Here is a 12,496-nt window from a genome sequence, read left to right as displayed (position 1 = left end):
GGAGGTTCAGACTTTTTCACTCGAACAAGTGAGTGAAGCGAAACCACGAGAGAGGAAGCAGACAGGAGAGGCAGAGCCGGGGGAACTCGCCACCTCTCGCTTGATTCATTTGCCTTTGTTCCCATAATCTGTTTACTACCCTCGCTAATTGCCACCTTTCACGAGGCGAGCAGACGAGCCCCGATTAAAAGAGTAATAGACACTTGAGTGTTCTGGGATTGGTTGACTTTCTTAACAATCAGTAAGTCATTGCAGAGAGTGAAGGTGTTGATTAGATTTAATGGTAACGGCGATCCGCCCATCTGTATCACGTCTGATATCTGTGAATGATGTCTGATTAGAAGTTAAAAGCAGAGAAGCACTTGGCTTTATTTTCTTTCTACAGCGGTAACGATAAATTGATCACCAAGTATTTTGATAATTTCTTAATCACTTTGAGCAATTTTTCAAGTAAAGCAAGTCTCCATCTCTGCTGTCAGCTCGTTGAATGTGAATCTTTTCTGGTTTCTTTCCTCTGTGACAGTAAACTGAAGATCTTTGTGTTGTGGACGGAACAAGACATCTGAGGACGAAACGTGGATCAACATTTTTCACCATTTTATCACATTTTAGAGACCAAACAACTAATCGATTAATGAGAACATAATCGTTAGCTGACGCCGACAGTACACTGTCTATTATTAGCTGCAGATATTCCAGCTGTTCAACACATCTTCAGTCTTTAACTTCCTTTGATCACATGCTGCTCTAACGTGCAGGAAACCACTGAATATGTTAGAAAAACAGTCTATATGAGGGCTGTAACTAATGTTTATTTTATTATGGATTAATCTGCTAATTATGTTCATGGTTAATCTCTTAAATGTCTCTTTTTTTGCCACCCAAATTGTGAGGAAATTCAATATTCCCAAATTTTCCAATGCCCAAAAACTATCTTTGGAAACTTTGTTTTTTTTCCCACTTGAATTTGAAATGAGGTTAATTGGTTTTAAGCAACATTTAGCCAAACAACATGAGTCAATATATGATCCAGCAGAGTTTAGAAGGATTGAGCAGTTGTTCAGGCTGTAAAATGTTGAACACAAGTTATTTGATGTCTTCAGTTTGCTTCATTTGTCCAACCAACAGTCCCAAACCCAAAAACTCGTCATTTACTGTCAGAAGTGACAAAGAAAATCAGCGAATCCTCACATTTAACAAGCTGGAACCAGACTGTTGGATATTTTTGCTAGAAAAATTACAGAAACGATTGATTGATCCCTGCAGCTCTACACTAACATTTTAAATGAGTTTCAAACTTTAAAGAAATCAACAGTAATAAACTTTTGTGTGGCTACTTGTGATCATCTTTACTCTTATCATGTGTTTCTATTCACACTCTTTCCTACTTTGTTCTGCAGCTGCACATCAGTTCCTCTCTGGATGAACACAGGAGGATCTTATCTGTTCATCAGGAGCACTGCTAATATGAGATCAGACCTGCTGACGGCCTCCACAGAAAGATGTGTCATCGTACATTCTGACAGCTCATCGATCATCTGTCTCACATTCTGAAAGCTAACGGCAAAAATATAAACAGAAAATTCCCTTTAAAACTGGTTTACTGACAAAGATTAAAGACCGGAGCTGGTCACACAGTTTTAAAAGTTGATAGTTAAATTTGGTTCAAAATGTATTCATTTATTTTAATTTTAAATAATTTTAAATATTTAATAAAAATCAGTCCTTCCACTCACCATAGCCAGAGGGATGATGGCCTGGATGTCCCGCTGCACCACTGTCAGCTCCGTCACAACCTTCTCTGAGTCCGGAGGCGGGTTCTGCCCCTTGTAGTCGATGTTCCAGTTGATCCGTCTGGTGACCGACAGGCTGGTGAAGTTCTCCATCTCAAAATCCAACTGCATCACCTCCACATTACCCAAGACATCCCTGAAAAACACACAAAACAGGGTCAGGATTAAAGATCAGTTACAGCAGCTGTATGTGAACACAACATCACCAGACTCCCTCAACAAATGTAGTGATTTAAAGAGTTGTTCGATGAGGAAAACTCAACAAACTTTGTGAAACGGCTTCGACAAATTCTAAATCACTGGTTCCTTCTTGTAAATTCAGCAAATGTTCTACATGAACTTCTTCCCGTCTTTGTGTAAACACATGGCGTCTGTTTGTCCCAGTGACGGACGGGTTTGTTTCATATAGAACGTGAGATCTGATCAGGTGGTCACTCAGGACGGGTGTTTCATGTCAGGTGTGAACTGACAGGCTGACAGCTGAACGCTGTGATCACTCAGGGATGCTGAAGTTCTGATCGGGTCCATATTCATGAAAAACAAACAGCGTGACAAAGAACTGCGGCTGTGAAGTGGTTTGTGGTAATGAAGCTGTTGACTGGTTAGTTTTTGATGATTAAACGTGTCACTTAGTGAGCTGTCCACAGTCTGCTCTGCACTTTAAAGTTTCATCATCCCCTGAACCTTTGAGTTGAAGAAGAAATGATGTATCATTATATCACTGCAGGCAGACGCAGACACTTATCAGAAGATGTATTCAAGTGTTTTATTTTACATCTGCACATCCAAAGACTTCCTGTGGAATAAAACCCCAAAGACAGGATGTAATTAGAAGAATGCTTTTGATCATTCATAAAATAACATCATAGCTTTATTATCTGAATGGACTTTGAAATAAGTGATTGATCATTCAGAAGTATTCTGGTCGGATCAGTGAATCAACATCCAATTCAGAATAGATTTCAGAATAAAAGCCTGAATCCACAGTCGCTATTGGCTTCCATTGGAGTGTAATCGATGTGATGCATTTAGTGAAGCTCTCAGAAGACGTCAGACACACTGACTGATGAAAAGGCCTCGCTGTAACATTTCATTCAGTCTGTTTGAGGAGCTGCAGTCTGATTGGTTGATCTCAGACTTCCTGACAGAAACGAGGCAGTTAAAGATCTTAAAGGTCAAGCTGTGATGTCGACGACCTGGAGCTTCACGACTGGACGGCTGACTTCACTCCTGAAATGTTACCGAGCTTTCCTCACATAACTGTCGATGCTTGGAAGCACAATAACGATATTCATGTTACGATATCAACACAGCGGCTGTAAAGAGACAATCCTCTGAAACTGTTGGAGCTTTATGCTGATATCAGTCTGTTGTTGTGATAAGCGCTTTGAGTTCACACCTTTCTTGATTAAATAAAGTCAAGGTGAAGAAGCTGATACAATATGAATTATTCTCTCCTGCTGCAGTTTAATCCTCTCCAGCTGTAATCCTTTTATAAACTACTTTTCTGGTCACAAACCCTGAATATTAAATGTTCTGCCTGTAAAACTAAAAGGATTTTTAGGCTTCAATCTGACTAATGATGCATCGATGCACCGAGCCGGTCTGAGTCTCCATCTCATTTTACAGCTGAGAACAAACTGGACCATCTTTGGACACAATCACAATAATCCTGCTTGGTTTAACTGCTGAACATGATTTTCTCAACTGTATCACCAACCCAATCTTTTCATATATGACAGCAGAACAGGTGTGTAAATGTAAGGTAAGGTAAGGTGTAAATAAAGGTGAGTATGGCTCAGCTCAGTGAGAACATTCTTTGCACAGATCTACAGATTAAAGCTGTCTTTGGCCTTTTCTTTGGCTGACAGCTCATAATGGATCAGTTGGTCATTTTATTTGTTTAATTCATGTTATGTTATTTTATTGTTCACTGTTCATGTATATATCCTGGCTATTCGAGCATTAATTAAGGTTTCTATGGTTGTTTTGCGATGCTGCTTTCAGCCAATAGGCTCCCAGAGGCTGCATCAGCCCTGCGGAGGGTCTGAGAGCAGCTGGAGATACAGATATTCTAGCTTCTATGCTGTGTTTTATAATTTTATGTATTTACTATTTATACTTCTTTATTTGTATCATTATTATTCCATTCAGTTTTTTTATCAGCATTTTATTGCTGGTCATAATTATTTATTCTATTCTACTTAAATTCATTAACGTTTTACATTATAATCACATATGAATATATACATATACATATTATATATGTGTTCATATTATATTTTTATCTTTATTTTTAATACTTGTATTATGTTTTATTATTCACATTGTTATTCATGTTGTTCATGTTATTTAACCACCCATCTTTTATCACTGCTTTGTTCTGATTGGATAACTATATATATGTATATATGACCAAAAACATCATGAATGAATCATCACTCAGCAGCGAGCGAGGCGGTGTGAATATTAAAGTGTGAATATTACAGTTATGGTTAAGAATCTCAAAGCTCTTCGTGAAGATGAGGGAAAGATGGAGAACTTGGGTAAATATTGCAAACGTAAGTCATCTCAGTAAGTGACTCAGATTGGAGATGCATTGATTTATTAAATATTTATATTATATATTTATATTTAGAGTCTTCGTCTTTCCATAATCTTAACTAAGTGTTTTATAAACCCAACAACACGCCTCCATCCAGCTCAGTGCGATGTGAAGAGGATTCATGTTTTCTCCACAGAAGTATCTGGTATGTAATAAGTCATAAGTCATACAGATTAGTAGTAGACTGGGTTGATCATCTGCGCTTTAATCTGGCTTCAGACTGGTTTATTTTCTTCAACATGTTTCCACCTCTACATGTGAGCTATGTGACCAGACAGCTGATGAGGAGTGACAGCTCTCTGATGGTATTCCTGCTCGCTCACACACACTTATCATACACTGTGAATGAAAACAGTCAATAAACAATCACTGCTCTCTAATCCTGGCGTCCTGCTGCAGCTTTCTTCTTCTCCTACCTGCAGGCCTGAGTGAGGAGCTTCTGTGAGGAGATTACAGATTTGGTTCTCACTCATTTTCACATAACCGTAATTGCAGCAGCTGCAGATTTGCTCCCGACCAATCAATAGCTTTTGGTAGGTAACCTGATTGTCCTGATGGCCGTGCACCTGAAATAAGTGAGCCTTCTCTCTTCTGCTGCAGAAGACTTCAGCTATCACACTGTGATGGAGAAGAGATAGCTGCCCTCCTGTTATGAAAATCCTGCTTGTAATCCTCAGGTTCAACAAGCCGAACATGAAACTGTCTCAATGGTGGCGAAGGGGCAAATTAAATCTCTGTCCGCCCGTGACGCCAATCCTCCCGCTCACACCTTCACCTTCAGCTGAGAGTGATTGTCGCCGTCTGTCCTTCACAAAAGCAGAGACCCGTCCCAGCGTTCAGTCTGAGAGCCTTTTAATGAAAGCCGGATCAAACTATCCGCTCGAGCCTCCGCCCACAAAAGGCTCCTGTCAGGAACGCTGTGCTGAGATCTGGGCCCATTTGTCTCGACATCACTCAGTGAAAACAAACACCCGTCTGTGTGACACACTGAAGCTGTCATCAACACGGCCGGCTGGAGTGACGACACGTACAGCTGCTCCATACAGACAAACATGATGTTACCAACGGACTCGTTCAGGTCAGAGGGCAGCTTTTTATCAAGAAGAGAAGATTCAAAAACGTTGGTTAAAAAGACGCTTCTCCTTCATTCAATGAGCTTCAGCTGACATTTTGACAAGAGTCCTGGTTCCAGAGCAGATTTTAGGAAATAGCACATCACTGTCTGTCTGATTCTCTGCAGAAGAAGAAGAGCAGGTGACGTCTGATCAGGTGGTCACTCAGGATGGGCTGACGGGCTGAGAGCTGTCCAGGTGTCTGATCAGGGCCTCAGATCTGAATGCATCATGATGTGATCGGACTAAAATAAAGAATAGCTGAATGAAAATGATGTTTTGTATCATAGTGTTTTTCTGCTGTAGCAGCTGCTGTGTTACAGAACATCTGATCACATTTCCCTCAGGACTCCACACTGAGATTATATGGTGACCTTTTCATCAAAATACTTAATTATGTATGTGTTAGCTAATTAATGTACCTTGAGTCCAGTTTCTAAGGTTTCCAATAAAAAAAGAATTAAAGAAATACTGACGGAAACAGAGGAAATGTTTTGGAGAGGAGCTTAAATCTTCCATGTAATTATTCATGACACCTTTCAGCTCTGATGGCAGGAATACAAGTTTTTGATGTTGGACAAACAAAATTCAGCATCGAGGCATTTTATAAAGTGGTGGGTGGTGAAAAGTTAAATGAGTGATTTGATAGCAGAAGAGAAAAGCAGGGAAGTAAACAGAGTCCGGCCTTTGTTTCCATCAACTTAATGATGTAGCGTCTGTAAAGCACAAAGTGTATATTTTAAAGTCGTGGCTGGAGGCTTTCAGAGCTCAGGGGGATTCGCTCTTTGATCACAGGCCTGTTTGAACTGATTAACAGGGAGAGTTCATCCCATCAAAGCACTGCAGGGCCCAGTTAGAGCGGCACCAGAACACTGAGGGCTCACAACGGCCACGCTTAAGTCTACACTGTAAAGTCTACACTGTAAAGTCTACACTGTAAAGTCTACACTGTAAAGTCTACAGCACAGTGGAGAAGTGTTTTATTGTTATTCATAGGAAGAGTTCAACATTTTAAATATATACTTTTAACTGAGAGTGAGATCAACATCCGTTCTGTGCGTTACCTACTGGGTTAACGTCTGTTAGCGTAGCTTAGCATAGAGACTGGAGGCAGGGGGAAACAGCTGTCCAACATGAAACACTCACAGCAGCTCGACAGGTCACCACTCATGTTGTGTCTCATCATGTGATCTGGTTGGGTTTTGTTTACAATAACTTCCCCTTATGTTCAATAACACGCAGCTAACTGTGCGTTCATGTGGTGTTGGAATAATCATAAAAAGGTTTTTCTGACTGGGAGGATTCATGTGAACGCCCCCTCAATGATGTGATTTCAGAGTGTACTCGACATTCATCTAGAATATTTGATGAGTTCATATCTCAATAATTACAAAATTCTGACTAACGTCAGGTTGGAGACCTGACTGACCTGACCTTTAACTAGCTCGTCTGAATGTCTCTGTTGTGTAGATATTAAAGATGCTCGCAAAGCAACACAGAACATAAATAATCACAGCACAAACGTTAGATTGGTTTAACTACATGTCTTTTAACTTTACACTTCTGACTGGGATCACAAGCGTTCTTCACCTCAGCTTTTCTGCAGATTTGACCACTCGTCATACTGATCAGTCCTGTTGTCAGGTCGCACAGAATCAGGTCAGAAACAGGCCACGGCTCAGCTCTCTGTCACTCACGCCGCCTGTAGCCTGAAGTTGATTTTCTTCAGTTTTACATGTGTAACTACAGTAACTGTGTACTGGGTTCCAGCCTACACCCAGTACTGTGCCTGAATGCATCCTGTATGAACACAGATGGAGGTCTGAAGCCTGTAAAGGAGGCTGCTCTGTCCTGGTTTCAGTCCAAGCTCCAGCCCTGTACTTCTCATCTCACTCTCAGAAGGAAAGCAAATCAGCATCTTTTCCAAAATGTTTCACTTTTCTAAGAGTTTAAACTGACCAACAAACAAACATGGATCAAAAAGTAGTTCAAACGAATAAAAACTGTTTTAATTGAGCCATTGTGCCATCTGCTGCTCAGCCCACGCTGGAGAAGTCTTACAGTTTTTACCTTCCTATGTAAAAATGCAGATTGTATATAATAAAGCATTTTAGTGGAGAAACAATTTGAGTAAACAGCCTCCAGAGAAACTTCTATTGTGCTAAAAAAACATTTTCTCTTTCATGCAGCTTCAAAATGGAAACATCAGTGATGATGGAGCAGCTTTGAAAACAGTGTTTGTCAGTCTGCGTCTGTCCTGAACCAGGACTGGAAATGAATCTTTAACACTGAATTATTCAGAGCAAAAAAATCATCTTGTTAAAAGATAATTAAATGATTTGTGCGACTGCGGTAGCGCCACAACATTCCGAAAAACATTTTTCACTTTAAAGCCATTGACCGCGATCAATAATGCATCAGGTCATGTGGCGTTATCAACGAGCTGCTGTTAGGCGTTCCAGATGGACGGTCATGTGCTGAATAACTCCAGCACAGACTGAAGTGTGATGTGATGAAGAGGAAGAGGTCAGAGAGAGGAAGAGAATAATGCAGCGAGCAGAGTGATGAAGAGATCAACAACTCGGCCCGGAGGGAAAACATTGTCACCTCATTTCCTCCGTTTCAGGTAATTTTGAGTAAACAAAACCAGATGTTCAAACAGAACCAGCACTCAGATGTTTTCACCAATGAGATGCAAAGTAGAGCTGCTGGCTTTATGTTTGTCTTTAGACGTGTGTGTGTGTGTGTGTGTGTGTGTGTCTGTGTGTGTGAGGAGGCTTTAAGTGGTGAGCAGTTACTTGTTTGTTGCACAAAAAGACGAATGAATGAGAACAATTATTGAACTTAGAAAACATATTAGAAGTCTCCTTATTACTGCGTTGAATTGGGTAATTAGGGGAGAACTGTCGTGAGGATTTGTGTATTTTTGGGCTCATTACTGTAAAGTGTTGCTGCTGTATAATCACCCACTCAAACAAGGGAGGAAACAGGGTGGACCTACTTTCTTTTTAAAGCAGAGAGGAATAAAATCAAAAAGAAAGCTGGAGGTGACTGTCGGGGAGACAGAACTCACTGGGTACATTGTGAAAAACTGAAATACAGTAAAATGATTTTCGGGTCTTTATTTGTGAGTTTATTTTTGCAGAATTTCAGAGGCGATTCACCTCTTTGTGACCTCGTTGAGTCCTGTCCTGTTTCTGCAACTAAATTGTCAGAAATGTATTTATTTGGAACATTCAAGTCTGAAATATATGCAAATCACTATTTTCTGCCAAAGTTAAGAAGTAATTTAAAGCATATGAAAACATAATATTGCATTTGCATGATAATCAAGCAGACACTCTCAACCCCTGGACTCATTTAGGCTGAAGGCTCAGGGCCAGACAGATATTAGACATGAAATAATAATTTGTTCTGTCGCTGCTCACAGGCAACAAGTGGCCACATTTAAATGACAAAACAGGTGATGTGTCGTCGTCGTCCAGTCGCCAGAATAAAATGTTGGTAGTTTATGTTTCTGCAAATCATAGATCCGTTCAAATGTATACGAGCCGTGTTTCTGGTGACAGAACCAGCTGTTTTAAGCCAAACATTGTGTTTCTATAGCCCTGACCAAGCCTTTTTGTGCCTAAACCTAACAAGACCAAGGGAACAGTAATTCATTAACATTAATTCATTCTGGCGGTTGGGTTGGTCACTGTCGTCTGGTTTTAAACTGGTCCAACAATGTGGCAGACAGCAATGCATGATTGGATGAAAGGACTTATTTCTCTGCAAACACCAACTAATATTTTAAAAGATGCAACAAACAAACAGATAATTTTGTAATTCAGTAACTATGTTTAGGTTAGGAAAAGAAATCACCTTCATGTTGTCCTCAGCATTTTACTGGTAAAGTTCCCACAACAACAAATAAAGCAGTTGTTGGCAGGAGCATAAAATGGAGCACATCAGACATCACAAATGACTCAGATGTTATTTTGTTGGAATGTATTACTGCGCCGCTCCTTTCTGAGACACATAAAGACTCCATGACGACTCCCAAACAGCCTGAAACACACGTATTGTGACCGATTTCACAACAAGACCACAGGAGAGTCTCAGGAGGCGCGAGTGCTGTTATATAAAACATTTCATGCTCATGTTCGATCACTGTGATGGGATGAAGCATCACAACATGAATCCTTCCGTGACTCCACTCTCTGGAACTTCATTGTTTGCCTGTTTGGCTTCAGGTGATCGCAGAATTGACTGGATTTCTGACAAAATGCAGCGTGACACATTTTTTCTCTATCCATGCTTTACCCCCTGCTGGACATTTCTCACATGGTGACAGGGTGGCAAAGATTACACGACAGGGGTCACTAAATATAGCAAGAAAGGCTGCCACTAAGAGGTAAACAATAGAGGAATGGTGAGCTATGTTTTCCAGGTAAGGCCAGTCTCTGTCCTCCTCCTCTCGGTTCTCTCTCTGCAGCCATATGGGCCTCCGTAGGGATGCCAATATTCAGACCAGCAGTTGTTAATGTCTCCGGGCTCGCTGCTAACCAGCTCACTCCCACCGCTTCAGCTCTTAATGAATTCAACGCATCACATATTGTGATTAATGGCTGTAAATTTTTAGTTGCTCTCTCAGTGGAGCAGAGGCAGGACAAACTGCTCACATGTAAAAACCCCCGAACTAAACCTGCAGCTGTTTAAAGGAGAAGTTTGTTTATAATCTCTAGAAACAGATTTCTGTGTATGATGCAGAATCTGTATTCAAGTAATATTGACCAGTTATGTGAGCAGACTTTGGTTCAATGCAGGTAAACAGTCAGGCAGCAGAGAGCAAAATAGGCAGAACACATTCACCAAAATGCTGTCATCAGATGATGGTCAGCTTTTTATATCTTGTTTTAATGTATCTGCACTCAGATGCAGATATCTTATAAAGAATACCTGAAATGCTGCACACAGAACCCCTGAAACATCAGCCATCACTGTCAGATGCCAGCAGACAGTTCTGAGCTGGTTCTGAGAGGAGACTTTGTGCTGGTTAGTCTGGATGAGGAACGCGACAATAACAGATTGAGCGTGAATCACAATAAAAACACTGGAGATACTTTGATCGTGGTGAATTTCCATTATTGGGATAACTGTGAATGTCCTGACATGAAGGACTTGAAGATAAATCTGTGTAGCTTGCTAACGTACAGTCCTGTATAGACTCCTGGATTATTGTTGAATTGACAGTGTGAACCTCGCATCTTCTCAAAACCATAAACCTGTCAACATGACTGAAGGCACGACTTGACAAATGTTATATCAGATATGTGGAAATGTGTTCAACACCTCCAGTTTGCACTCCCTCCTCCGTAAGCACAGTATTCTTTCTCACCAAAATCTAAGGTTTGAGGTTTAAGTCTGTTTTGGTGCCATTTTAAGAGTTATAAGCACATTTACCTGTCAGGAGTTTCTATTTAAGAAAAAGTCCCTCAGAAAACTGTGGAAAGACACTTTGGAACAAAATGTTGCTGCTGACTTTCTTAAAAGTACATTTTCAACACTGTGAGCTTCAAAAGTTTCCATCCAATTTCCAGTTCACTGCCTCTGTATCATAGTCGAGACAGATATGATAAATTCTGTTTTTTTGTCATGTTTGTGTTTTTGTAATTTGGGGTAAATTGGCTGTTTAAAGAAAAAATATGCGTCATTTCAACTGGACCTTTGTTTTTGTTCAGACCAGAGAAAACCACAAGTTTCCTCAAGGTAACGGTGCGTTGAGTCTGGTCGCCTGTCGCAGGAACCTCCAGAGAGAGTCAGAGAGAGGATGAAGGGAACATCAGCTCGTCTGTGAACGTTTGTGTCTGAACCACCTCAGATAGATCTCCATCTGCTGTTGTGGCTGTTTAACACAGAAGACAACTTTTCCAGGACGCCAAGCTGCCCATGTCTTTTTGTTTGGTTTTGACTGAAAGACCTCTTACATGCTGGACATATAAGAAGAGCAAAGTTACAGAGGAAGTGCCTCTATATGTTCATCTGCGTCCTACAGTTACTGGACACATTATTTCAGCTGTATTCCTCAAAGCAGGGCTGTACAACATTTAGTCCACAGTCCATCACAGTCCAGTCCGACACCACAGCGACTGTGACTGTGTTTTAACTCGCTGGAGGAATTTGCCATAATGACTGCTGATAGACAAGACCTCATCTCAAAGGTATTTTAATGCTACTTCCTCATCAGTGCACGAGGACTGAATTAACAGCAGATGTAGTAAAACTGAGCAGATAACATCTCCACTCATTTAAGAGGAGGTACTTTAGTCAGTGCTGTAGGCCTGAGCTGTATTTTATCTCCGCCGGCCCTGGAGCATTTTCAGAGGATGTGTGTGCCTTTAAAAGCTGCCTTTAAACTAAAGAGAGTCGACTGTGACTGTGAGACGCACTGAAACCTTCCTGAGACCTTTTCGTCCATCGTTACAGAAGATAAATATGCTTGTCTCTGTGCAGCAGCAGCAGGAACCAACAGCTGCAGCTGCACTCGTCGGTGTGCTCAGGCCCGGGGCTGTTGACTTACCCCTGTTTCACTGCTTTGTTCTTGTTCACATCGATGGTGGTGATGGAATGCTTGGCGCCGGACTGAACCTCCCAGTCCACCTTCCACTGGGCGTTCTTGGACTTGGTCTGGAGGAGGTTGACACCTTTCTTTGCTTTGACCCTGCAGGAAACAACGAGGGAGAAAGAAAAGGGACAAGTCAATTTTATTAGCGGGGATGATTTATGAGCGAGGTCAGAGGTGAGCGCCCCCTGTGTGCAGCAGACCTCCTCCTCGTGTTGCGTCATGGCAAAAGCAATTCCACAGATGAATCAATAACAGAGATGAATGAAGATGACAGAGTGGTGATACATGAGGACTACTTCAGGTCACAGCGTTCACTAACACGTCCTATAAAATCAAATCTAGCAGGGTTTACCCTGCACACACTGGACGTTTATACACC

At 41.1% G+C, this 12,496-nt stretch overlaps 1 protein-coding gene and 1 long non-coding RNA gene across 2 annotated transcripts in view; one reads left to right on the top strand and one right to left on the bottom strand.

The window, feature by feature from the left end:
* tmem132e (transmembrane protein 132E) overlaps positions 1 to 12,496 on the bottom strand; it is a 380,209-nt gene that overhangs the window by 51,348 nt on the left and 316,365 nt on the right. Inside the window, exons 3-4 of the mRNA XM_073478862.1 lie at positions 12,073 to 12,213; positions 1,737 to 1,929 (exon numbers count right to left, since the gene is read on the bottom strand). Of these exons, the coding sequence (XP_073334963.1) occupies positions 1,737 to 1,929; positions 12,073 to 12,213 (334 nt within the window). The remainder of the gene's footprint in view (positions 1 to 1,736; positions 1,930 to 12,072; positions 12,214 to 12,496) is intronic.
* Positions 4,986 to 5,785, top strand: LOC141006637 (uncharacterized). The gene is made up of 2 exons (XR_012179940.1): positions 4,986 to 5,476; positions 5,639 to 5,785. It is a non-coding gene; the product is annotated as an uncharacterized lncRNA (long non-coding RNA).

The sequence above is a fragment of the Pagrus major genome, chromosome 13 (genome assembly GCF_040436345.1).
Source record: "Pagrus major chromosome 13, Pma_NU_1.0".
NCBI lineage: Eukaryota > Metazoa > Chordata > Actinopteri > Spariformes > Sparidae > Pagrus > Pagrus major.
Note: the sequence above shows the minus strand (reverse complement) of the source record. Positions and strands in the feature narration are given on the sequence as shown.